Here is a 25,434-nt window from a genome sequence, read left to right on the forward strand (position 1 = left end):
TCTCTGGATGAGATTGAAAGTACGTCACAAGGTGAGCCTGCAGTTCTTGTTACTCATTGAAAGATGCGTTCATTGATCTGCCTTGATAATGGGTATCGGCCATTTCCGCAATTGTAAGGGTGTGGCAATACTTAGCTTGTTAAAAGGGCACAGAATTGATCTCTTATCATATATTCAATTAAAACTGCTGATGGGTGCTCTACAATTTCCTTTCATATCGTCAATTATAGTTGTTCTTGAATTAAATCGTTGCACTCCATTGTCGATCACAGCAGCAATTGTAGTTATTGCTTTGGGTTCTTCAGAAATCATTTAAAACACGGGATTATTTAAAATGACCGCCAATATCATATGAAAAACGTGGCGCCACCTATTGTTTGGTTGCCAAACATAAAAACGCCTTCCAAAATAGCTAAAATGGCATCACTGACATTTGGTCGAAGAACGAGTGAGGCTTTGGGCCTATTAAAACTATCAACCTTCTTTTATCTTATTTATAATTTAAAATTTTCATTAAATTATTCATTTATAAACAATAATGCCAATATTATTAAAATTCGACATCAGATAAAATAAAGGTAAATGAGAGAGATTACAAGTTTAATTCAAAAATTCTAGCAAAAATTCTGCAACATTTAGCTACAAAATTTACAAAAACTACCAAAAATATTATTTTTAAAAAAAGGTACTGCAATTGAAAATAGTCTAGATTTGTTTTCTGGGCTGCCAGACGTTCAAATTAATTATAATTTTTTTCTGACCTGTGGCAACGTCTTTCAAAAAACAGATACAACAAGCAAAAATACAACTCTACAACTCTTATCGTTATCGGCAGTCATAGCTGGTCGAGAAACCATTATAAAATAGCAAAAATTAAAGTGAAACGACGCGAAAAATATAATCGCAATAAAAATAGTAAATTTAAGTGCAAAACGACGCGCAAACGATAACTAAGAGGTGCAATTGCTAATTAATACACAGCTCAAACGAAAACGAAAATTGCGCAGCATATAATTCCAGCTTCAGGAAAAGAGCCATAAAAATCGATTCTCCAACGAAGTCACAGTCAGTCATACGGGCCAAGAGAGTGACTTTTCGCGCGGGCGTCGGTGGAGCGCCCAGTGCTTACTCTTTACTCTTTACTTTTTTTTTGCCTACTTACTTGCCAAAAGTCTAGCTACCTGTGTGTCTGTCTGTGTAAATTTTATGTGTGCGTGTGAGCCTATTGTTGTTTGTTTGCAAAACCAGCTAAAATCGGACAGGACAACGCGTAATTACTAATTATAATTAGACAACAATACAACTAATTTGAAGCAAATATACATTGCTCAAATAAAAACGGACTCTGTGCAAATAAAGAGGATTCCAACACAATTGAGCGACAATAACAAAATACAAAGCGAAAAAAAATAATAAACCTGTGTGTACAATACATATACAAATACGCAATGTACATGTGTGTAATAAATAACAAAAGTCAAGAATGAAATGGAAATATTTGTCCAGTCTCAGTCCGCCCCACATGACGTACTACTGTTACTGCAACAACAACAACTGTTAGGCGTGTGCGTGGCGCTAATTGAATCGCTCACTCAATTTGGAACTACATACTAATACTACTGCAGCAAGTTTGTCCCTGTTTGTGAGTCACCTGCCCCAAAAAATAACGATTGCGTGCCACCGTGCCACACACATAATTCTCGGCGGGCTTCAACGTGAACTGAACTTTATATCAGTCAACAACAACAACAACAAATACCGTCCCAGTCATATCCCTTTTGAGTATTATTCGAACAGTGTGTGAGTTGGGTGCATGAATCAGACGCACCCACACTCCCGCTACACACACACACACACATATACAACACACACACACACACAAAATTAAAGTAAAAGTGAGAGTTTATCAAGGCCTTCACGATGTCAAGTGATAAGATCAAAGTTGCTGTGAGGGTGCGACCCTTTAATCGCCGTGGTGAGTACAATAACAACAACAACAAGCTTAACTATTTAATACAACTCTCTTTAAAGTTAAGTAATCGTTTCGTGTATAATGATAGATGATTTCCTCCCATCGGGCTTACATTCTATGCAGTATTTTACTCTCCTTTGTCTGAGTTGCAATCAATAATGCACTAGTCAGCAATACTCGTATAAAATGGGTACTCGTACGGGCACTCATACGGGCACTCATACTCTATTTTCGGGATAACGAAATTTGCATAGTTGTTACGTTGAGTTTCTTGGTTGTTTCTCATGCAAATGTTGTTTCCTTTTGCTTTGGTAAAAAGGTCGCCTCGTTTTTCAATGCAACGCCAGCAACTTTTTTATTTTTTTTGTGCTGACAGCCTTGCAGAGCAAATATACTGACTGACTGACTGGTTGACTAACTGACACTCTGACTGACAAACGATTTTCATTTCCAGCTAATTTTTCGTTTCTATTGACGGTTGGCATGAGGTGAAACCATCATCGTTGTTGTTGTTGTTGTCGTTGTCTTTGTCGGGTGTTGCAAGTGCAAAGTAAATGCAAAGGCGAAACACTGTTTCCACTTCCAATGTCAAGCGACGATCATTCATTTGGCTTATCCATGACTCACACACACGAACAAAGTGCAACGGAAATGTGGCTAGAGAAAGAGAGGGAGAGAAGCACGAGCAGACAGACGGACAGACAGACAGTCAATTTGTGCCCCTCTGGGGCGTCAAGTGGAAGTCATTTGCCATTTACTTTTTTCGCATATGTTTCGTGTTGTATCACACACACACAAACATGGATATATAAATATATAAATTAATATATATGTATATATAGTTGTATTCCTTTTGCTCTGCTCCCATCTGCTGCTGCTTCCACATGTTGCCAAATCACTTCTTTATTTGGGGCTGGTTTGTGTCATGTTTCGTTTGTTATTCATTCGCCTTATTCGCTTGATTCACTGACAGGTGTGTAGTTTGCCAGTGTGCGTGTCCGTTTGAATGATAAGCTTGTCTAGATCAAGCACACACATACTTACGTATGTATATAATGAAATGTTATCAGTGCTGATAATGCAACTGATACAGTTGTAGTACTAATATGTTACACATTCTTCAATTCCCATGAATTAAATACATTTGGACAATTTCCTCATCAATTTTTGTGACATCTTACGCATCGTTCCGCATTTGGGCCATATTGCTGATGATGTCGACCTCTTCAAGTCGCAATCCAAAGCAGCAAAGCGTAAAATCAAAACTAAACTAAAACAACAACAAACAAACACACACACACACAGACTTATATATAAACACAAACAAGCAAATGAGCAGCGGCTCGAAATGAAGTCAGAGCTCGAAAGCTACTACCAAAAAGCTTAACCTGTTTTGACTGCCCTCTAACCAACTTGATGTCTGTTGTCTGATATTATTAACCGTCTATCTCGCTCTCTCTCTCTCTCTATCTGTGTGTTTATGTGTCTGTTTGTATGTTAATTTCAACATCGGACAATGGCAAACGGCAAACGCATAACGAGACTTTAAGGTTATAGCGGAGAAATGCCCAAATCAGCAGCTTGAGCTGGCCAACTGACCAGAACTCATTCACTCACAAATTGGGGGCAACTCGTCAAATTATTTATGGCACGCCTTTGTTGCAAGCAACACACACATATATACATGTATATGTATATAAAAGGCCTGTCAATGATGTTCAATGTTGATGTGCGTCCTTTGTGGTTTCTCGGCTTTCTCTCGAATTTCTCGTATTTTCTGCCCTTTTGCCATGTCCATTTTCTATGTCACGTCGGATTTATTTTTGCAATGCGACGCACAACGGATGTGAGTGACCAACGGCAGGAGCAGGCCTCAAAACAAACATGTGTACAAGTACAGTGAAGCCTGGTCAAGCTGACTCGCGCATTTTGTTGGTTTCGCTTTGTGTTCGTTGAAATACTAAGAAATTTAAGAAAGATATAATTATTCCTAGGGAATTCCTGGAAATAAAAATTCCCGCCAAGCTTTATATAAAAAAAACTTTGCCTAGAATTTTTTCGCTGCATTCACGCATAAACATAACAATTGAATTTCAATTTACTTTTAGAAATTAAATACATTTAAATTGTTTTTTTTAATACTATTGCTTATAGTTTTTAAAACAGTTTATTCAACTAATAATTGGGTTTAATTCTTTATTAAAATATAAGACATATACATACTTGTAAGCAATTACTTGACTACTGTATATATGCATAAATTAGTTAACAAATAAACAACCACAAGCAAAAAATACTTACATCATTGAGGTTATTAAAATTAAAAAACAAATGCAACAATTGTTCCACATAAAATATAATTATACAATTCTTTTATCAGTTATTTAAAAATATACAAGGTTATTCTTTGTTATGGCTATTTCTCAACTTGCCGAAGTCGTTGCTTGCTCAACTTCAGGGGCTTCACTGTAACATTGGTTCCTGTTTGCCTGTTTGCCTGTCTTTTGTCATGCTTTTTGTCATGACGCACGAAGGACATTGGCCGTAGGTCTAAAGTATTTCGACAATTTGCAGCTTGAAACATTTTCAGCTATTTCTTTTCCATTCTTTTTCGCATTTGTTTTATTGCAGTGCAATGTCCGTGTCCGCTTAGCTGTAGGTAGTAAATATTTGTATGCCAGAATATTTATTACGCTGCACGTTTTGGGCAAAAATTCTAGTTTTTTTTTTTATATTTTTTCGAATAACAATTTTTTGAAAGGTTCGCGTTTTTATTTATATGCATTAAGATTGCGCTATAGCATTGGACTTGCTTACATTTCGTATATTCACACATATACACTCATTTATCGCCTTGATTATACAATGTTCTATATACAAGCATGTACTACAATACATTGGTCTATATACAACAATTGTATGTTATTTTCGCACTCATATACGAACATAGCTACTGACAATCGACTGTCCCGCATATCTATTATATACTATATATCATGTATGAGTTTGTATTTGTTTTGCGCTGCTGTTTTGAACTTGTTATCAACCTTGGACTGAAATAACTCAAATTATATATCATATGCTTTACACTAATATATTTTTGCATCCTTTATTCTGTTTACAGAAATCGAATTGGGTACAAAATGCATCGTGGAAATGGAAAAACAGCAAACGATACTCCAAAATCCACCGTCACTGGAGAAAATGGAAAGGTAAGCTGAAATTTATATATATATATTTAATTATGTTGTGTGTGCTCATCCTTAAGAACTCCCACTGATTTCTCTTACTTTGATTCACGCAGAAAACAACCAAAGGCATTTGCATTCGATCATTGCTTCTACTCGCTAAACCCAGAGGATGACAGCTTTGCATCACAGGAGACGGTCTTCGATTGCGTGGGACGTGATATACTGGATAATGCATTTCAGGGCTATAATGCATGCATATTCGCCTACGGCCAGACGGGTAAGCGGGCATTATAACAATACAATACATAAAAGCAAGCAACACAATAACGTGACTCAATTATTTATAGGCTCTGGCAAATCGTATACGATGATGGGATCGCAGGAGAACAAGGGAATTATACCGAGACTCTGTGACAAGCTATTCTTGGCGATAGCTAACAAATCGACACCAGAGCTGATGTACAAAGTGGAGGTGTCCTACATGGAAATCTACAATGAGAAAGTGCACGATCTACTCGATCCCAAGCCAAACAAACAGTCGCTTAAAGTGCGCGAACACAATGTACTTGGGCCATATGTGGATGGGCTATCACAGTTGGCTGTCAGCGCGTATGAGGACATTGATAACCTCATGACCGAGGGCAACAAATCGCGTACTGTGGCCGCCACAAACATGAATGCCGAATCCTCGCGCTCCCATGCCGTCTTCTCGGTGGTTCTCACACAGATTCTCACCGATCAGGCAACCGGCGTTAGTGGCGAGAAGGTCTCACGTATGTCCCTCGTCGATTTAGCTGGCTCCGAGCGTGCCGTCAAAACGGGCGCTGTTGGTGATCGCCTCAAGGAAGGCTCCAATATCAACAAGTGAGTACTTTAACTGACTGCGATGCTAGAGATACATATGTCTGTGTGCCAGATACACAGACAATCTTATCGGTTATATATACTCTTATTAATACTGCTCACTCAATTTCAGATCACTTACTACATTGGGTCTGGTCATCTCAAAGCTGGCCGATCAGTCAAATGGCAAGAAGGGAGCCAACGATAAATTTGTGCCCTATCGCGATTCAGTGTTGACTTGGCTGCTGAAGGACAATCTCGGCGGTAATTCCAAAACAGTGATGGTGGCCACCATTTCTCCATCAGCAGACAATTTCGAGGAGACGCTGTCAACCCTACGGTATGCGGATCGAGCCAAGCGTATTGTCAACCATGCTGTTGTTAATGAAGATCCCAATGCACGGATCATTCGCGAGCTGCGTCATGAGGTGGAAACGTTGCGTAGCATGTTGAAGCATGCCACTGGGTCGCCAGTGGGTGATGTTCAGGACAAGCTGGCCGAGAGCGAGAATCTGATGAAGCAAATCTCGCAAACGTGGGAGGAGAAACTGGTCAAGACCGAGCGCATCCAAAATGAGCGGCAGCAGGCGCTGGAACAAATGGGAATCAGTGTGCAGGCCAGTGGCATTAAGGTGGAGAAGAACAAGTACTACTTGGTCAATTTAAATGCAGATCCGTCCCTCAATGAGCTGCTGGTCTACTACTTAAAGGTGAGTCTCATTTAATATACTTGGAAACATTACTCACCTCTATAATACATAATTAGGAACGCACATTGATTGGCGGCCGCAGCATAAGTGGTCAGCAGCCGGACATTCAGCTATCGGGTCTTGGCATACAGCCGGAGCACTGTGTAATCACCATCGAGGACAGTGGCCTGTTTATGGAGCCCGTACAGGGTGCTCGTTGCTTTGTCAATGGCTCTGCAGCATCGGAGAAGACGCCACTGCAGAATGGCGATCGTATTCTTTGGGGTAATCATCATTTTTTCCGCGTCAACTCTCCCAGAGTTGGCAACAATGCCAGTATGTGCGCCTCAGAGCCTCAAACGCCCGCCCAGCTCATCGACTACAACTTTGCACGCGATGAGATCATGCAAAATGAGCTAAGCAATGATCCCATACAGACGGCGATTGCTCGACTTGAACGACAGCACGAGGAGGACAAGCAGGTGGCGTTGGAGAAGCAACGACAGGAGTACGAGCGACAATTCCAGCAACTGCGCAACATTCTATCACCCAGCACACCGTATGCACCCTATGCACCCTACGATCCCTTGCGTATGGGCAAAGTAACGCCCAATACGCCCACGTCACAGATGCGTGTAGAGAAATGGGCACAGGTGATTAATTAATCAATGAAGTGAATTTCAACAGCTTCTAAATATCTCATGTTTTGCAGGAGCGTGATGAAATGTTTAGACGTTCTCTGGGTCAGCTTAAAACGGACATAATGCGAGCCAATTCCCTGGTGCAGGAGGCAAACTTTCTGGCCGAGGAGATGGAGAAGAAGACCAAGTTCTCGGTGACCTTGCAAATACCACCAGCCAACTTGAGTCCCAATCGACGGCGTGGCGCGTTTGTCAGCGAACCTGCGATTTTAGTGAAGCGCACAAATTCGGGCAGCCAAATCTGGAGCATGGAGAAGCTAGAAAATAAACTGATAGACATGCGGGAAATGTATCAGGAGCACAAGGAGCGCATACTCAATGGCCTGGTGCGTGTCAATTCATTTTCAGAATCACCCTTTTTCCATTGTCTTTTTGTACTAACCATAAAACTTTATGTGTACACGCATTCAATTAACCCCTGCAACAGCCCCTTATTGAGACATTCTCAGACGATGAATTCGACGACAAGGTAATTAATGAGTCCCTAAACCGTCCACAAAAGCACACCATTTATGTCTAGAAAAACAACTGGATCGGGCTGCTATGAAACTTGATATTAATTCATTTGTCTGCCAAATTCCAGGACGAGGACAATGGAAAGCCACAGGATCCATTCTATGAGTCGCAGGAGAATCACAATCTCATTGGCGTCGCCAACGTTTATCTGGAGGTGCTGTTCCACGATGTCAAGCTCGACTATCACACACCCATCATTAGTCAGCAGGGCGAAGTCGCCGGTCGTCTGCAGGTGGAGATTCAACGCGTTGCTGGACAGATGCCACAGGATCGCATGTGCGAATCGGTGTCGGAGACTTCGTCGGCTGATTCTCGGGATGAGTACGATGATCCCGTGGATCCAATGGCAAATCAAATCACCTGCCGCGTCACCATTAAATGCGCCTCCGGCTTGCCGCTTTCCTTGTCCAACTTTGTCTTTTGCCAGTACACGTTCTGGGGCCACCAGGAGATGGTTGTCCCGGTGATTAATGCAGAAACCACAGCGCTCGATCAGAATATGGTCTTTAAGTTTGAGCATACAAAAGATTTTACGGTCAACATTAATGAGGAATTCCTGGAACACTGCATCGAGGGCGCCCTTTCCATTGAGGTGTGGGGTCATCGCAGCGCCGGCTTCTCCAAGTCCAAGGGCTGGGAGGTAGAGCAGCAGCAGGCTAAAGCTCGCTCTCTGGTCGATCGTTGGGCGGAACTGTCGCGCAAAATCGAGCTTTGGGTGGAGATACACGAGCTGAACGACAACGGAGAGTATTCGCCCGTCGAGGTCACCAATCGCAATGAGGTGCTCACTGGAGGCATCTACCAGCTGCGACAGGGCCAACAGCGTCGCGTCAATGTGCGCGTCAAGCCGGTTCAAAATTCAGGCACATTGCCCATCATCTGTCAGTCTATAGTCAACGTGGCTATTGGCAGTGTGACGGTTCGGTCGCGACTACAGCGTCCTCTGGATTCCTACCAGGAGGAAGATCTCACTGTGCTTCGCGAGAAATGGAGCGAGGCGCTGGGTCGCCGTCGCCAGTATTTGGATCAGCAGATACAGATGCTTATCAAGAAGGAGGAGAAGAACGAACAGGAGCGCGAGCGTGAACTGAGCCTGGTGCATCAGTGGGTCTCGTTAACCGAGGAGCGCAATGCGGTGCTGGTGCCGGCACCAGGCTCGGGAATACCGGGTGCACCCGCTTCCTGGGAGCCTCCGTCTGGCATGGAACCGCATGTGCCCGTGCTGTTTCTCAATCTAAACGGCGATGATCTCTCCGCACAGGACACCAACGATGAGTTGTCCATTTCGGGCATCAATTCCATTTTATCCAAGGAGCATGGCCACAAGTTCTATACGCTACAAATCTTACAGCATTTAGATAAGGATGTGTGCTGTGTGGCCAGCTGGGACTCATCCATGCATGACAGTCAGGCCCTGAATCGCGTTACCGAGGCCAATGAGCGCATTTATTTAATACTACGCACCACGGTGCGTCTATCACATCCAGCGCCCATGGATTTGGTACTACGCAAGCGTCTCAGCATAAATATCAAGAAGGGTCAAACATTAACCGATCGACTAAAGAAATTCCGTCTGGTGCGCGGTGAGAATGCCATCTGGCACAGTGGCGTCACCTACGAGGTTGTCTCGAACATTCCCAAAGCTTCGGAGGAGTTGGAGGATCGTGAATCGCTGGCCCAACTGGCAGCCAGTGGTGATGATTGCTCCGCTTGCGATGGCGAAACGTATATAGGTAAGCAAGGAAAACCTATTTTAATCTATATATATAACACTGACTGAATTATTTCACTTTTTCCTCCTGCAGAGAAATACACACGTGGTGTTTCGGCTGTGGAGAGTATTTTGATACTGGATCGTCTGCGTCAGAATGTCGCTGTCAAGGAGCTGGAGACGGCGCACGGTCAGCCGTTGTCGATGCGCAAGACCGTCAGTGTGCCGAACTTCTCGCAGGTATGTGATGTCAACGATGATGATAAGAATGCTATGCTTCCTAGTGCCTTTTGTGCTGCTTTCACCTTGCCACCCCCACCCCCACCCCACCTGTCACCCGCCAGCCAAATTAAACTTGTACAATTTAAATATTTGACTAAAACGCAATTCTTTCTCTTTTCACATATTTCTATGCGCTTTCACCAAAATAAAATCTAACAAAAACTCCAACAATAAATTATATTCTTCACACAACGCACACAAAATTAAACTAAACTAAACTAAACTAACAAAAAATTTGAAATCAAATTCGGTGCGCCTTTTAAACTGCAAACTGTATATTGGCCTCTGATCTATTATCAATGTATGTGTGTGTGCGTGTGTGTGTGTATGCATATGTGTGTGTTAACTGCTTTTCACTGCACACATAAAGGCGGTGAAAGACACCACCAATACCGGGAGTGTAAGTAATTTGTGTGCAATGTACTGTAATCTATGCTTTCTAGATATATTTGCCAATTTCACCTTTAGCCTTTTGACTTTTTAGCCTCTATGTATTTTGTTTTGTTACCTCAACCCCGCTCTCCAACAAAAATATATATTCAGTTGTATTTGTGCGGCTTTCAGTTTGCCAGTTTACGTGTGTGTTTGTTTTTCGTTTTTCTTTATTTTCAATATGTTTATATTTTTATTTTCGGTATTCTTTTCATTCATGATAAATATAACATTTGTTGTAAATACGCACACACGCAATTTATGACACAAGAAACTCATAAATAAACTTATGCAGATTATGCGCTTCGATGCCTCCATGGAGTCGCTGCTGAATGTGGGACGCTCCGAGTCCTTTGCGGATCTGAACAACACGACGTTGGGCAACAAGTTTACACCAGGTTTGAAATTGAATACCATTTACTGTAGCATGTTTACATTACTAATGGTCTTTTCGCTTTTGTTTGCAGCTCTCAATGGGGCAGGAGCAGGAGGTGGCGGCGTTATACGTAATCGCCATAGCTTTGGTGGCAAGGGAAGCTCCGACGATTCTCCAGGCAAAGCCTTTGGCATTGGTGTGTATATCCCTAGGGAACTAACACAGCGAGAACAAACATGTTTTATTTGATATATACTCACCATTAATTTTCGAGCAACTATTTGCAAACATATAACCAAAGTTTTTTGATTCACAACAAACATATATCTATCTACATAATTTATCTAATAATTAATTAATGCTTATGCGCAGCAACTTGTTTAATTATAATCAAATTCTGAAATCAAAATCAAATTGTACGACATAGTTGCTGTCATGCTCTAGAGCAAGGGATTTATCTTTGTTTAATTCTTAAATTTATTTAGCGTAATTTATTTTGTATTCTTAACTTGTAGCGTATAATGTCACATTCTCTTTCAGTCTATACACAAAAGATAAATCCTTTTCCAAACTGTGTTATCACACACATTTTGTCAATGCTTTCCAACTGCTTTTAACTGCCTAAACAAAAAGAAAAACAAAAGGCTGCCGCTTCGACTTGTTTCTTAACAGTTTAACGTTTACTTCTTGCTTTGCTTCAATGCAACACAAATAGCAAATATATATTTAACAACAAAAGCAACAATAGCAAATACAACAACAACAACACTCACTCGATCTGATGACTCGAGTTGAAATGCACATTAATTATTTGTTATCACACCAGAGCTTATCATATAAATTGACTATACTATACATATACTTAACATCATAAATACATCATAAGTCAATGACATACAATGCATTTATCATATGATCCTTCGGATAATATCTCTGGTTTATTTCACATGTCATAATGTACTCTTTTCTGTGCTTTCTCAACAACCACAAAAAACAATACAAAAAAAAAACTATAAAAACAATTTCAAATTTGAAAGGCTCTATACTGTCAGGTAAAGGCTGGCTCTGTAAAGTGCATAAATATAAATTGATTGAAATTCATTAAATGTTAGTTGGAGTTTAAGTTTGTCTGTTGTTCATATAAACAACCACCCACCCAAACACTCACACACACACACACACACTCAGTGTCATTCAATAACTGTTGATTCCATTAATGTATATCCAATGTAACTCAATTGTCTTCTCATCTTAGGGGATATAAAAATAACTTAGCAAGTAGTTTTGTGTTAGCTCTGTTAGCTGTCACCCTCATTTACCGATATCATGATCAAAATCATAATCAAAACTCTGACAATTGCCATCATTCATTGTAGTTGTTTTGTATCTATGATTCCCCCGATATTATTGTTAATCCATTCGTTGTGTTCATTCATTGTACACCACACTCAAGTATATACAGACAGTTTATAATTCCAATTTGGTGCACCATTCACAGCAGGCACGCACAGCACGAGATCCGCACGAGCAGCGCATTTAGTTAATTAATTGATTACCTAGTCAATAGCTTTAGTTTCTATTATAGTTATAGCTTTAGTTTCCGTTTTGATTTTGTGTGTGTTTGTTGGCGAATTAGTCGCTAGAGTTACGTTTATTAAATCGCTCTCATCACATGTTTGTATAAATCATTGTAACTAAACATTAAACAAAATCATTGTCTTCCTTGAATCCATGGAATGCAGCGCGTCCAACATTTTTGAATCTCAATTTGAACTTGAACACATTGAGAATTGCGCCAACAAAACGTATGTGGTTTGTCTAGCTCTAAGTCCCAATTGCTAAGCTCTATTTTTCGTATATTGAAACCGTAACTTAAATTAATTGTTGGTCATTTCCGATAGCTTCTCCGGCCACCAGCAAGTTGCTTGGCATGCGCATGACGACATTGCACGAGGAGCCACTTGGTGGTCATCGATCACTGGACGAGGAGCCCGAGGACAGTTACAGCGACTCGGAATATGCCGCCGAGTATGAGCAGGAGCGTCAACAGAACAGAGGATTGGCCACACGATCGCGTCTGACTGCCTCCAAGACCATGGACTCCTTCATGGACGTTAGCAGTCATTCCAATCAAAGTTATTTGAGCTACACGTCCAGTGCCAATGCGAATATGAAGCATCTGACTGGACTGGCCACGCTCAGCATGAGCTCGTCTACCAGCAGCGGCTACGGCTCCCAGGCGGTGTCCTGCAACAATCTAAGCAACGAGGATATCACATCAATGCGTTCTATGAGCATTGATGAGACGCCAGGTAAATGAAAACGCCCTGAAATGAATCAAACAAAGGTCTTACATATTGATTTTGTTATAGATTTCGATCGCATCAACTCAAACTCACCGCCAAATCGTCAGGCACGTGTCAATCCCTTCCTTAAGGACATGCCAAAGTCCAAAACGCTGGAAGCAGAGACAAAAAAGCTGCAAGAAACGCTAACACATCCACTGGAGCAGCCAGAGTCCAAGGATAATTCACAAAGCGAGGATGAGTGCGAACAAGTGCAGAGAAACAACAATAACGATGTTAACGACAAGTTGAAAGTGTCAGAACTGGCTCAGGAGGAGAAGCAGGAGCAAGTGGAGGAGGAACAGCAGACAGACAATCAGAATGGAAATAAATCGCTGGAGAATGCACTTGTCACTTCCGAGATAAACGAGTCGGCTGAACAGCAGCTTGAGGGCGATGGCATTGTTAGGGAGCAGCTGCCAGAGGGCAAAGTGATGCGACGCAAAAAGCCAACAACCCAAACACCCAACAATTGCGATAACAGCAGCAACAACAACAGCAATGGCAACACAAACATCAACAACAACTGCAACAATTCCAACCAAGTGACTCGCCACAACCAACGTGCTTCGGTGGCCAAAATGGAAGGACTGGGCGCCTTCTTAGATGTCAATGCCAGCATCATGTCGAGCAGCACAGAAGTAGAAGGTGTGTATTAGTTTAAATTTGTACTATAGTCGATTGAACTGAACTTCTTTGTGAACAGATGAAGGCAAGGAGCTAGATGTGACGCTGCCCGATTGGATTGTGGTTGGCGAATCGGTGCTAATACGTCCCTATAATACCAGCGGCGTTGTTAGCTTCGTGGGCACCACACACTTTCAGCCCGGTGCCTGGATAGGCGTTGAGCTGGACACGCCCACGGGCAAGAACGATGGCACCGTCCAGGGCATTCAGTATTTCCAGTGCAAGCCTAAGCATGGCATCTTTGTGCGTGCCGATAAACTGCTGCTGGACAAGCGGGGTAAGGCGATGCGTGCCTACAAGGCGGCCGAGAAGAGCAACAGCATCAGCAAAGGTGACTTCAATAGACATGTAAACTGATTCCCAATTGTCACTTAACAGATTATGTTTCCCTTTTAGAGATGACCAGCTCCATGACGCGCTCAAAGAGCCGTGGCGAAGCGCTGAATGTGTCGGCGCGCAAATGATTATACCCAAAATGTTCGCATCAACTGCAGCGTTGGACTAATTGCAGGCAATCGACGCTGGTTACCAGTGGAGTTGGAGCAACTGCAACTGCGACTGCGACTCCATCGACCTGCCACAGATTGCGTGCAACCAGTGGCGCTGCGGATGCGAACACCACTCATGGCAAAAAGTGCTATGCCAATCGACGCTCGACGGCCTTCTAATGCTAAGGTCGCCATGCCAACGATGCACATCGTCCAGCAACGAACAATGCGGAGCATTAACCAATCACACGCTAGCTTAACTTACTCTCACTTACACACACACACACACATACGCAACGCATGCCGCCGCAAGCACACACAAACACACACACAGTTAGCCCGATGTTGTTGTTTGGCGGTGTCTTAAGCAAAACTAACTGAACAACTAGCAATTAACTAAATGCTCCCCTCGCGTCTCCCGCTCTTAATTGATAGTGAAGCTAAGTGAAGCGTTTGCGTAGTTGCATCCACCAAGTGCAATACCACAAACACTTTGATTACACTTAGTAGTAGTAACTAATTAATCAAATCGTTTAAACGTGTATGTATCTATCTATGTATGTATCTATGTGAATGTTTCCAAATGGTTTTGTATTATTCTTAATTCAATTGGTTGAGTTCTAGTAGTTAATTGATGTTTGCTTTTTGATAAAGCACAATTGATTATATTTTTGTACCGGTTAATTAATTGCCTAGTTTAATTACATTGTTTTTTGGTATATACGAACTTTACTTTATCTACTTATACTTATTATCTATGTATATCAATGTGACTTGGTTAATCAACTATGAGCTTATTTTAATTATTGTTATGGACTATATCAAATATATGAAATCAGTTGTATATAAATATTAATGCAATAAGTTTTACGAAACATGCAATATTTTTTCAATATATCTCCCATTCTGTTTAGCGCATTTATACGTATCTAAATATATTGATATATATATATATATATTTCAATTAAAACAATACAAACAAATACAATATTAGTATACTTATAATAATATTAATAATAACATATTCCATATAACAGCGTTGCATTCACGTTGCATATATGTTAATTGTATTATTTGATGTGATGTATTTTATAATTTCTCTCCATTTATATTTAAATAAACTTCATTTTGCTATATATATATTTGCATATGTTTATTTTATTGTTTTTGAATTTTATGTGATTATTATATATATTTTTCATTCGACTTTTATGTATTTTTATAAATGTTAAAGGTTGTGCGACTATGTTTGTGAACCATTAACCGAAAGAAAGGCTTGCGTTAATCCAAAACGTGAATAACGGGAAAGATAACAAATGAAGCAATAATTTCCGAAGAATATTCAATTTTACTTTTAAGATAATCTATAACATGCGAGTATTTAATTATGATATTATAAACAAGTTCGATTCTAGGGGAAGTCAGCCAGCAAATCGGCTGACGGACGTTTGTACGTAAACGTATCCATCCATCCAAAAACCAAGACATCCAAGACACTCCAAACTGAGTCTGAGATAAATTGCAATTTACAAACAATAACAAAAATATAAGAAAACAAACTACAAACAACAAGAAGCGATTTACACTTAGAAACTGAAATCCAAAAACAGTCAAAACAGTTGAAGAAGTAGATCCCTACTGGATAACCAGTCAACCAGTATATACTTCGATGCATACATAAATATATATATATACATATATATATTTTCGAACTGTGTTTTCTACTTGCATCTACTACCAAATATACTTGAAAATACGTCCAAAAATTAAAAATTAAATGAAATTCAAAAGCAAGATAATTACTATAATATATATAATAATAATATATACACTTACATAATAATTATACATACCTATACATAAATATTTATTTACCAAAATGACATAACATTAACCAAACAATTCAATACTTTGACAAGCCAAAGTGACGAATATTCCCAGAATAACAGTAATAACCAGATATAGATGCCAGATATTTATTTATGTTGATAAAAATTCATCACACCCCGCCCACAACAACACAAATTGTCTGTACATGTATCTATGTACATAAAGGCGCCTAAAAATTAAATAAATCAAGTAAAAATCTACTATGTATTATCGTAAAATTACTGAAATTTAATGCATTTAATAAGCGTAAATAACATTCAAAATAGAGCTTGAAAATTGAAAATTATGAAAGAAATTCAACAAGAAAATTAAAAATTAAAGGCACGCGTAATTTGCAATTAAATGTATGTAAAATAGATGAGATAATGAGATTAGAAAATGCTTGCTTGCATCTTAAAAATATCCGAAAGACACAATATATACTTATTTATATATAAATACGTAGCTATAGGATAGATCATCAGCATAGAGCACGAGCGTAGAAATCGATCGAAATGGTACCTTAAATAGTGCATATTGTATCTATGGATCTTTATGTTTTAGGAGCTATTGCCCAGGGCTATCAAACATTTTATTGTAGATACAGATATGATTTGCAAATCATACTTTAACACACACCCATTCACAAACACACAACCCACACACAGAGATATATATTAAATATTCTGCTATTTATTATAGAACGATATTGATAGATGTTGTGGGTAGTCAAAAATAATCGTATTATTGCGCACTTTTAGAGCTTTTAGCACGGTCAACGAAATAATGAAATAATGATAATGTTATTAATGCAATACACTACAAAATGAACTAATAATTATAAATAATAAATACAAACACAGCAACAAACAAGATATTCCACGTTAAACTGCTATTAAAATAATGTTGAACAGCAAACAAAACAGCAAAAAAAATCTAAAAAATGCTTTTATTGTGCAATCCACACACACACTCTCTCACACACACACACACTTCACAGACTTGAACTCTTCAATAATAACAGTTGTTAATTTTATTGCAAAGTTCACTTTTGCTTGTAGTTGTAGTTTTTGTGTACTTACAATCGAACAACTTGCAAAAAACAAGAAAAGTAACAACAACAACAATTTCTGTAATTTATACTTACTTATTTTACTCGACAATTTTTAGTAACTTTAAAAGAACGTCAGCAAAAAAACAAAAGAAAAAAAAACACGTTTTCAACAGAAAATTTAAACTTAAACTAAACAAAGACAAAAAAATTATGTACTTTAATCTATAAATATATACAACAAATGTGCAATGAATTGCTTTGAGTTTAGCTTGTCGAACGAATTTCAGCTGGGAATCACTATAGTAAACGTGAGTATTTTATTTCGACCTTGATCTATGCCTTTGAAATACCTGTAGTAGGTCTGGGTATATTATTACGTTGGGGCCTTAGAGCTGAGCTGACCCCGTTGAACCTCAGGACAACCAAAAAAGTGACCCAAAATGACAACAGCTTTTTGATCTGTGTTTTGTTGGTGTTTCCATTTGGAAACTTTTTATTTTTCAAAAAACAAATGGCAAAAATAGTTGCAGGTTGCAAGTTTTGTTAGTTAATAAATGCTTACAACGCTTTGTGTGATTAACGCATTGCATATATTAGATTAGTTGGTTTATTATTATTAGTATTATGTTGAGACTTTTCAAGTATATAGTTCGACTGCATTGGAATGCAAGTGTGTATTCCATTTAATGATCACATAGCAATTAAAATTACAGTTATTAATCAAGCATTTACATAGGAATAATATGCACATGATCCGATATAGTACATATATATACTTATAGATATATATCTATACAACTGGTTCTACCTTTCTTCATATCTTTTTTATAAACAAATCCACAACACATAAATTATTTATATTTTTATAGCGTATTTGACTTTTTCATTTTGATTTGTGTTGATTTTTGATATTCGCTAACTACAACTTACACATTCTATATAGTATATGGTATAGTATATATATGTATATCATATAGAAAATATATATATAGATACATATTTCTAGCATTGATTTTAATTGGTATTTACACGTTTTTCTTTTTTGTTTTGTTGCGTTAATTCGAGTCTGTTGAGTTGAAAACGTTGCGTTTTGTTTCGCTTAGTCAGTTTCTCTCGGTTGCAATTGGCAATTGGTCCGCTGGCGTTTCCTCCACCGTTTCTCAGTCGTGTTCGATGGTCCAACGCTGCGTCTCACTGGAAGGGTTGCATGGCGCCACTTGGGCATCATCCATGCTCTTTTGGCCGCCGTAGTCAAGGCACATGCCCGTGTTACTGTGCACCAGCTGATGGTTCTGGTATTTCCACTGCTCGTTGTAGTCGTCGTTCTCCATGCAGGGCACCATGACCACACGGAACGGCGGTGAGCTGCTGTGCTGCACTGTGGCACAGCTCAGTTCATTGCGGAGCACATGGTTGTTGGTGAACGAGAAGAGCTGAGACTTTTGCATCGCTTTGCCACAGGGATACAAGCCCAGATTGAAGGGCTTCTCGTTGTTCTGCAGTAGATCATCCAGGCACAGATTGGAGTTGACCGTTTTCACTTTTCCCCAGGCCTTAACGTTCTTATTAGGCACAAACTTCTCCGGATAAATGTTCTTCAGGTACCAGTCAAAGTTCTTGCAACGCAGCTTCTTGCGCAGCATTACTCTATGCGTAACGTCACCAATATCCGGATGGAACTTAAGATCTGGCCGATTGAGGAAGAATATGTTTATGTATTCATCCATCCACACCAGCGCCATGCGAGCTGTGTTTATGCCATGTGTGTCACGATCATTCGGGAATCTGCAGCAGAAGATTTAAGTAAGCGAATTTACATATTATGAGAAGCTGTATGCTCACTTGTAGGGATGGAAGTCACGGAAGATATGACCCACTCGGGAGCAAGGTATCGTCTCGATGGTGCCGCCACATTGCCAGATCCTGAAGGACATCTCCAAGTTCTCGCCACCCCAGCCATCCATCTGTCACAATTAAATATTTGTTATATTCAAGCTTCATCTAATTTACGGCTAATGCTCACCTGTTCATCATAGCTGCCCACTTCCCAAAAGTAGCGTCGATCCATGGCAAATAGTCCTCCGGCCATTGTTGGACTGTAGGCGGGACAAATCTCGCGCGGATCTTTGCACTCCCTGCTCTGACGCTGTTTCTCGCGATCCGGCAGATTCACCCAATCGAAGTGACCATTCCACTGGAAGCCACCCACCTGGAATGACTTGTAGCCATTGGTGCTGTACTGAAAGTCATTGGCATCGATCACATCGATGATGGGCACCAGTACGCTGGTGCGTGACTCCTTGATACGCTGCAGCAGCGGCTCACACCAGCCCACATTCGCCTCACAATGGGCGTCCAGGAAGATGAGCACATCTCCGGTGGCAATGCGAGCGCCAGCCAAACGGGCACGTATCAGACCCAAGCTGTACAAAGAACGAAACCAATCCACAACTTTCCTTTAGTAAAATTGTATAGTTTTGGACTTGTGGCCAAAAAATAACAAAAACAACAACAATATTATTGGGTCAGCGAACAAGCTCGCTAAGCGAATAGTGTACGGCAAGATCCGAAAGATACAAAATAAAAGTCAAAAGCATAATCGTAAGTTGACGAACAGGTTTTACGGTTTCATTACATACCCTGGTGCCCAATGTGGCACGTTGGGTTGTTTGATTTAACTTGATAAATGTCACAAGTCAAGTTGATAACAGGAATTAATTGATTATCGACCGGTTTTTGCGAAATGATCACAAGGGACATTTTTTAAGAAATTGAGTTTTTTGTGCAAAAATCTTTTAAAATTCTTAACTAATCAAAAACAAACCGTCTCCAGAAAAATTTATTTTTTTGTCCCTTACGATCATTTCTCAAAACAAACAAATAAACAAATCCAGCTTGGTTTCATATTTTTAAAATTTTTTAAGCCCAAGAATCTTAATAAATTGAAGAAAGAATAATGGTAATTTTTTGTTTCTTAAAACAGTATACTAAAAAATTTACTGATTTTAAGTTCAGTTTCAAAGCAGAACTTAACTAAATTAATTGGGAATCCCTTTTCTTATTTATATAAAACTGCTTTCCAAAAACTGCTTCCCAGTTGCAATTGAATAATATAGAACTTGGGATTAATATAGATCATATAGGATACCATAATTAAGGGGTATTTCAAAGTCGTGTTGTCGCCAAGTTTAACTTGACTTTTGAATTTTTGAACGTTTTTCAGTTCTTCAACTTTAAGCTGTGAAGAAGACGCTCCAAGACAGTTTGTCTGCCCGTCGGTCCGTCGATCCGTCTCTCTGTCCCTGTCCAATTGTGAGTCTGTGCCACAAACGAGTTATTCAAATGGAGGCGAACAACAACAAAAATGATATCCACACGAACGTGAGGTTGGTTCGTGTTAATTTCAGTTGAATGTGCATTCGATTAGTTTCAATGGAACTTTTCCTAGCCAGCAAATTTGTAAAGTGTGCCAGTTAATGGAGATTGTGTTGGCGTTTTCCCTGATGCCCGATTCCCCGCAAGACTCACCGATTCTTGAGACGGAGTATTGTCACCTTGCCGCTGGGCAGTCGAGTTCTCACATAGTGATCCAGTTTGCCGGCCAGTTCCGCATTGTCGCTGCCATCGTCCACGAGGATGATCTCCTTGAGTGCCTTGTGATTGCAGGTGTTGAGGGTGCTGTGCACCGTCCTAATGAGCACGGAGTAGGGTTCGTTGAAGAATATGACGACCACACTGGCCGTGGGCAGTGTGCTGGGATCATCATAGTGCTGTTGCAGGCACAGTGGATTGCGATGATCGCCCACTGTGCGATTGTAGGACAGCTGTTCGCTCAGCTCCTCGTTCAGTGCGATCTTCTTGTAGATCTTCTCGCCACGCGTCTTGGCAACACCTTTCAGATGCACTGCCACGCCTTCATTGCCTAAACCCGATCGTTGCTTTTGTAGATCCAATCGTATGCTGTGCTCATACGGCGATTGCGTGGCAGGTCGAATTTCATTTTCAGCCTCATCGACATCCAGATTGTGTTTGTCATGCGAGCGATGCAGGGCTGCTGGTCTGGGTCTGCCCGACTGCAGATACTCTTCGCTGGCCGGCTGGACCTTCAGGTAGAGTATGAAGCACAGTGCCACGAGTATAAATATTATGACTTTGCCATAGAAGGAACGAAACCGAGGCAGCATATTGGTTGCGTGTGTGTGTGTGTGTGTGGTTGGTTGACTGGACAATGTCTATGTCTCTGTCGGTAGTTGTTGGTTTCTTATTTCTTATTTGTTGAGGTAGCACTGACTGACTGTCCAACTGACGAACTGATTAACTGCTCACTTTCAGTTACAATGTTGCAGCGTGGACGTGGCCCGTTGAATTTCTAGCTGGTGGCTTTATTTGCCATGACGCCGCTGGCAAAATTTCAATATGTGCACACAAACAAACAAACAAACAAACAGACGAGCGCAATATTAAAATATTTACATATGTACACACACTTGTTCATACACATATAAATTTCAGCTTATTTATAATTCTTTTATTTTTTTAGGCAGCTCCAATCGCCAATCGCCGCTTTGTGTTTATGTTATGGCTGTGGCTTAAACTAGACTAAACGTTAATTCTAGTCGCTCCGCTCGCAGTCGCTCTTGTTGTCCGCTCCGCTCTGCTCCGCACCGCCCATTGCTCGCACCTAACTATGTTTGTATGTATGTATGTATATAAATATTGTATAGTTTAACTGTTGCTTCTTCTTCTGTTGCTCAGTTCGAACTTTTTGACGGCGACTGTGTTCCGCATCGCTGTCTGATTATTTTCAACACGTCACTTTTCACATACGTTCTATATGTGGTTCTTTTTTCGTAAGCTTATCGCGGGGATTTTTCAATATTTTATTAAATATGGCTTTGCGAAAATAAAAACACTCGCGAACAGCTAGCAGGTGGTGCGGCGTTGCCACCTTTGCAAACAAATTTTAATGGCTGCGTCCAGCACAATATGCACAGATTTTCGTTGCATATTACATAATGTAAATATATTACATTAATATGTAATTACGTTAATCACTATAGTCGTTTGATTAAATCTCACATTCAAGTGTGTGTGGTTTTTGCAGTGCAGTTTGCAGTCTGGCAGCACTATACTAGAGATGTGCTGAACAGCAGGTAAGACAGTGTTGCAAAATGAATTTTAAGCGCTAAAATTTAAATTGATTTTTTTAACATGCATAATTTTACAACTAGTAATACTGTAGCGTTAGGAATATATGAATTATATGATAATATAAGTATGCTAGCTGGTCTACAGTTGCACATAATTATTTGTCAATCAACGCAAAGTCTCCTTAGACGAAATAAATAATGATTTATATGATAATAATTTGAGAGCTAAGTGCATCAAACAAATTAATGATTTTTAAGGATTTTTTACTGGTCTACAGCTCCACATAATTATTTATCAAGCAGATTCCATACGAAGAGTAGATGACATAAATGATGATTTATATGAAAATAATTTGAGAGCAAAGTGCATTCAAGAGCTGCTTCAAAATGAGGCTGAAAACGAAAGGCAACTACCGAATGTTCCCCTTGCGCTGTAGTACTATTTACATAGATTCAACTCAAAACCGTCACACTTGACACTTTTGTTGTCACTTAATGCACAAATTGCATGCTCGCTTGTTGTTAAAATGAAAACAAAATGAATTTCCTATACAACATTCATTGTTAGAGTTGTTGACTTTACTTTCATATGATTTGACATGCGATGACACCTTGTTGCTGCTGTTGATGTTGATGTTTCAGTTACTCTGTTGCGACTAATTGAAATAATATTTTAATTTCAGACTTTCATTCATTTGAAAAATTGAACAGGGTCAACAAATTTATCCCATATTTGGCCCCATTGCCTTTTGCCATGATTAATTTTGTTAATTAGCTTAGGTATTTCATTTATTGCGGATTGTTGTTGTTGCTATCCCATAATTAATACGTTACGTATACGCAAGCGTGTCGCTGCGGGAGATGCCGCAGGTAAGCGGCATAAAAGAGTTCAAAGTGCTCCCTAACACAGGTAATTGGAGTTTCAGGTGAAGGGGAGGGGGGGGTGGACGCGGCAACAACGTGTTGTCAGCATTGTGGGAATACAGCGACAACGATAAAGCGCCAAAACATCGAGACACCGAGACGCCGCAAGGTGCAACTGTCTTATTTGCAGATCTTCGCTAACGCTCTTTAATAGCTTCAAGCGACAAAAACTAGGAAGGAAATAAATTACTTTGTTGGTCACACACCGTTTGCCAAAGTTTTTCCATTCCTCTTCATTACGTTTTCTGCCCCTTGCTGTGCCAGGCATTTCGCATTTGATTTGTGGCAACCTCAAAATGGAACCAAATGGTTGAAATGTAATACAAGTACAGTCGACATTGAATCAAATTAACCTTTTGGCTTTAATAAGCCAAAAGTTAAAAAATTAACACCTTCCATTTAATAAATGCATTTTTAGCACATTTAATTTGTTTAAGGTCGAATTTGTAAAGTTTTATGAGGCGCGGCATCAAAAAGTAAAAATGGAAATAAAAACTAAAATAAAAATAAAAATCAAATAGTTGCTGTCTATAAACTCAAGGCATAATTTAAGTAGTTGCTTCTTTAATTACAGCTTAAAACTCGGTCGATGTGTGTTTGGTAAATTAAATAATAAATATATTGACTCATCTATGTGTCTATTATTGACTTTCGAAGCGAGGCCTCATTAATAAGCACAAACAGAAACTATAACAATAACAAATACAAGAAAACAGTTTAGGTATTGTTCAAGAGCTAACCATAATGATATAAGCCGCAAAACCTATTTAATCTAAATGACCCTGAGTCCGGGTCGGAGTATAAGTCTGCTCTGGGTGTCCATTTATGTGGTCTTCATCTTACAGATAAGCTGCTCGATATACGCTCTCGGATAATCGTCATCCTCGACCATCTTCATCATCATCTATCAACAACAGACAAAAGTTAATAATAGAATTCGAAAAGCGTTTGCAATTGAAAAATTGTTACCACAGTTAACATTTATTTAGGTTTTTTTGTGTTTTTGTTTCGTTTCGTTATGGTTTTCTGAACGATGAAAGATCTGCAATCTGTTGTGATGAGTTGCTCTGAAAACTGTCAAAAGGTTGAGCAACTATAACTAAAGGGATTGCGACTTACAAAAGGAGCTGAAATCCGTTACCAACTGCAATTGCAAGCTTACATTCCCATGGCCAATCGCTGAAATGGTCTTCAGAAATTATAAAGGGGAAACATGGAACTTTTTGGGCAATAAAACTGGATAGACATGTCTTTCTAACAGATTAACATGTTAATCGTTGGAACATTTCAAGATTTGTCCACAAAAACATCTTGTAGTTGACTTGGAAAAGGTCAAAAGGCCTAAAGTTGCTACTGGTTTTGTTAACTGACTTAAGAATCTGAAGAGTCGACCAAACTAGTTTGTAATGCAATTTGAAAATTTATTTTAACAGTTGTAAACTCAATTTGAAATAGTTTTGAAATAAATTCAAATCTCTTAGCATTGCAAAATAGTAATTTTATGTCTAAGATATTACCTAAAGCCCAGTTCAATAGGCAATTGCACAAGTATAGTAATTAAGATGGATTTAATTGACAGATTGATTGTAAAAATGGAAAGCGATTTTATGATATCCTCTTTAGCAGACAGACAATCTATTGATTGCCATTGTCTAAAGCCGTATCTGTATCGACATCACCCACGGCGGTAATAATACCAAGCCATGCACGAACTGATCCGATCTGAAGGCCGTCGGAAAGGTTATTCAATCAGAGGAAGGCAGTTAGCACGCGTCAAAGAAGTGGCGCCAAAAAGCCGTCACTAAAATTATGATTAAAATAAATGATGTGGTTAAATCGTTGATGATATGGTTCGAAGACATATTTGAATTTGGTATTTCAGGTTGTCGGAGCAGTTTATATAGTTTTCAAGTTTTGCATAATCGTCACAGACACCCGCATTGTTCGGCATTTATGGGCAAATTTGATGCAACACCACATACAATCAAGCAATCATCCAATCTGACCATCATGTGGCATGTCATCGAATTGACCGATACATTTGGTTAACTTGGCTATCCGGCTGATACCTGTCATCGCACGGAATGCGAATGCACAACATTTCCATTTTGTTTTTCACAATCGCCCTGCAAATTGATTCACAGATAACATTGAGTGCCTTTTAAAACCGCATCGAAATCAATATCTTCGACTGATCAAAAAAA

At 39.6% G+C, this 25,434-nt stretch overlaps 2 protein-coding genes and 1 long non-coding RNA gene across 6 annotated transcripts; 1 reads left to right on the forward strand and 2 right to left on the reverse strand.

Moving 5' to 3' along the window:
* Positions 1-807: 807 nt before the first annotated feature.
* LOC117782998 (kinesin-like protein KIF13A) lies at positions 808-15,216 on the forward strand. 4 transcript variants are annotated; one of them, XM_034620120.1, is made up of 17 exons: positions 808-1,975; positions 5,097-5,184; positions 5,277-5,440; positions 5,511-6,027; positions 6,140-6,716; positions 6,773-7,348; positions 7,408-7,722; positions 7,824-7,865; positions 7,980-9,645; positions 9,718-9,863; positions 10,276-10,305; positions 10,633-10,735; positions 10,805-10,909; positions 12,615-13,025; positions 13,086-13,706; positions 13,765-14,076; positions 14,142-15,216. In XM_034620120.1, exons 1-17 carry the CDS (start codon positions 1,921-1,923, stop codon positions 14,207-14,209), a joined length of 5,796 nt encoding a protein of 1,931 aa, XP_034476011.1. In that variant the 5' UTR covers positions 808-1,920; the 3' UTR covers positions 14,210-15,216. The 4 variants fall into 4 exon arrangements, with proteins under 4 accessions (XP_034476011.1, XP_034476012.1, XP_034476013.1 ...); XM_034620121.1 differs by lacking the exon at positions 10,276-10,305; XM_034620122.1 differs by lacking the exon at positions 7,824-7,865.
* LOC117782999 lies at positions 5,048-5,494 on the reverse strand. Its single transcript, XR_004617342.1, has 2 exons — positions 5,263-5,494; positions 5,048-5,189 (listed from the first exon to the last, which is right to left on the reverse strand). It is a non-coding gene; the product is annotated as an uncharacterized LOC117782999 (long non-coding RNA).
* Positions 15,217-17,616: 2,400 nt separating the features above from the next.
* LOC117784239 (polypeptide N-acetylgalactosaminyltransferase 1) lies at positions 17,617-22,076 on the reverse strand. The gene is made up of 4 exons (XM_034621915.1): positions 20,685-22,076; positions 19,180-19,579; positions 18,999-19,120; positions 17,617-18,941 (listed from the first exon to the last, which is right to left on the reverse strand). The coding sequence occupies exons 1-4, from the start codon at positions 21,338-21,340 to the stop codon at positions 18,317-18,319; spliced, it is 1,803 nt and encodes a 600-aa protein (XP_034477806.1). The 5' UTR covers positions 21,341-22,076; the 3' UTR covers positions 17,617-18,316.
* Between the last annotated feature and the right edge of the window lie 3,358 nt (positions 22,077-25,434).

Source organism: Drosophila innubila (genome assembly GCF_004354385.1).
Source record: "Drosophila innubila isolate TH190305 chromosome 2R unlocalized genomic scaffold, UK_Dinn_1.0 1_C_2R, whole genome shotgun sequence".
NCBI lineage: Eukaryota > Metazoa > Arthropoda > Insecta > Diptera > Drosophilidae > Drosophila > Drosophila innubila.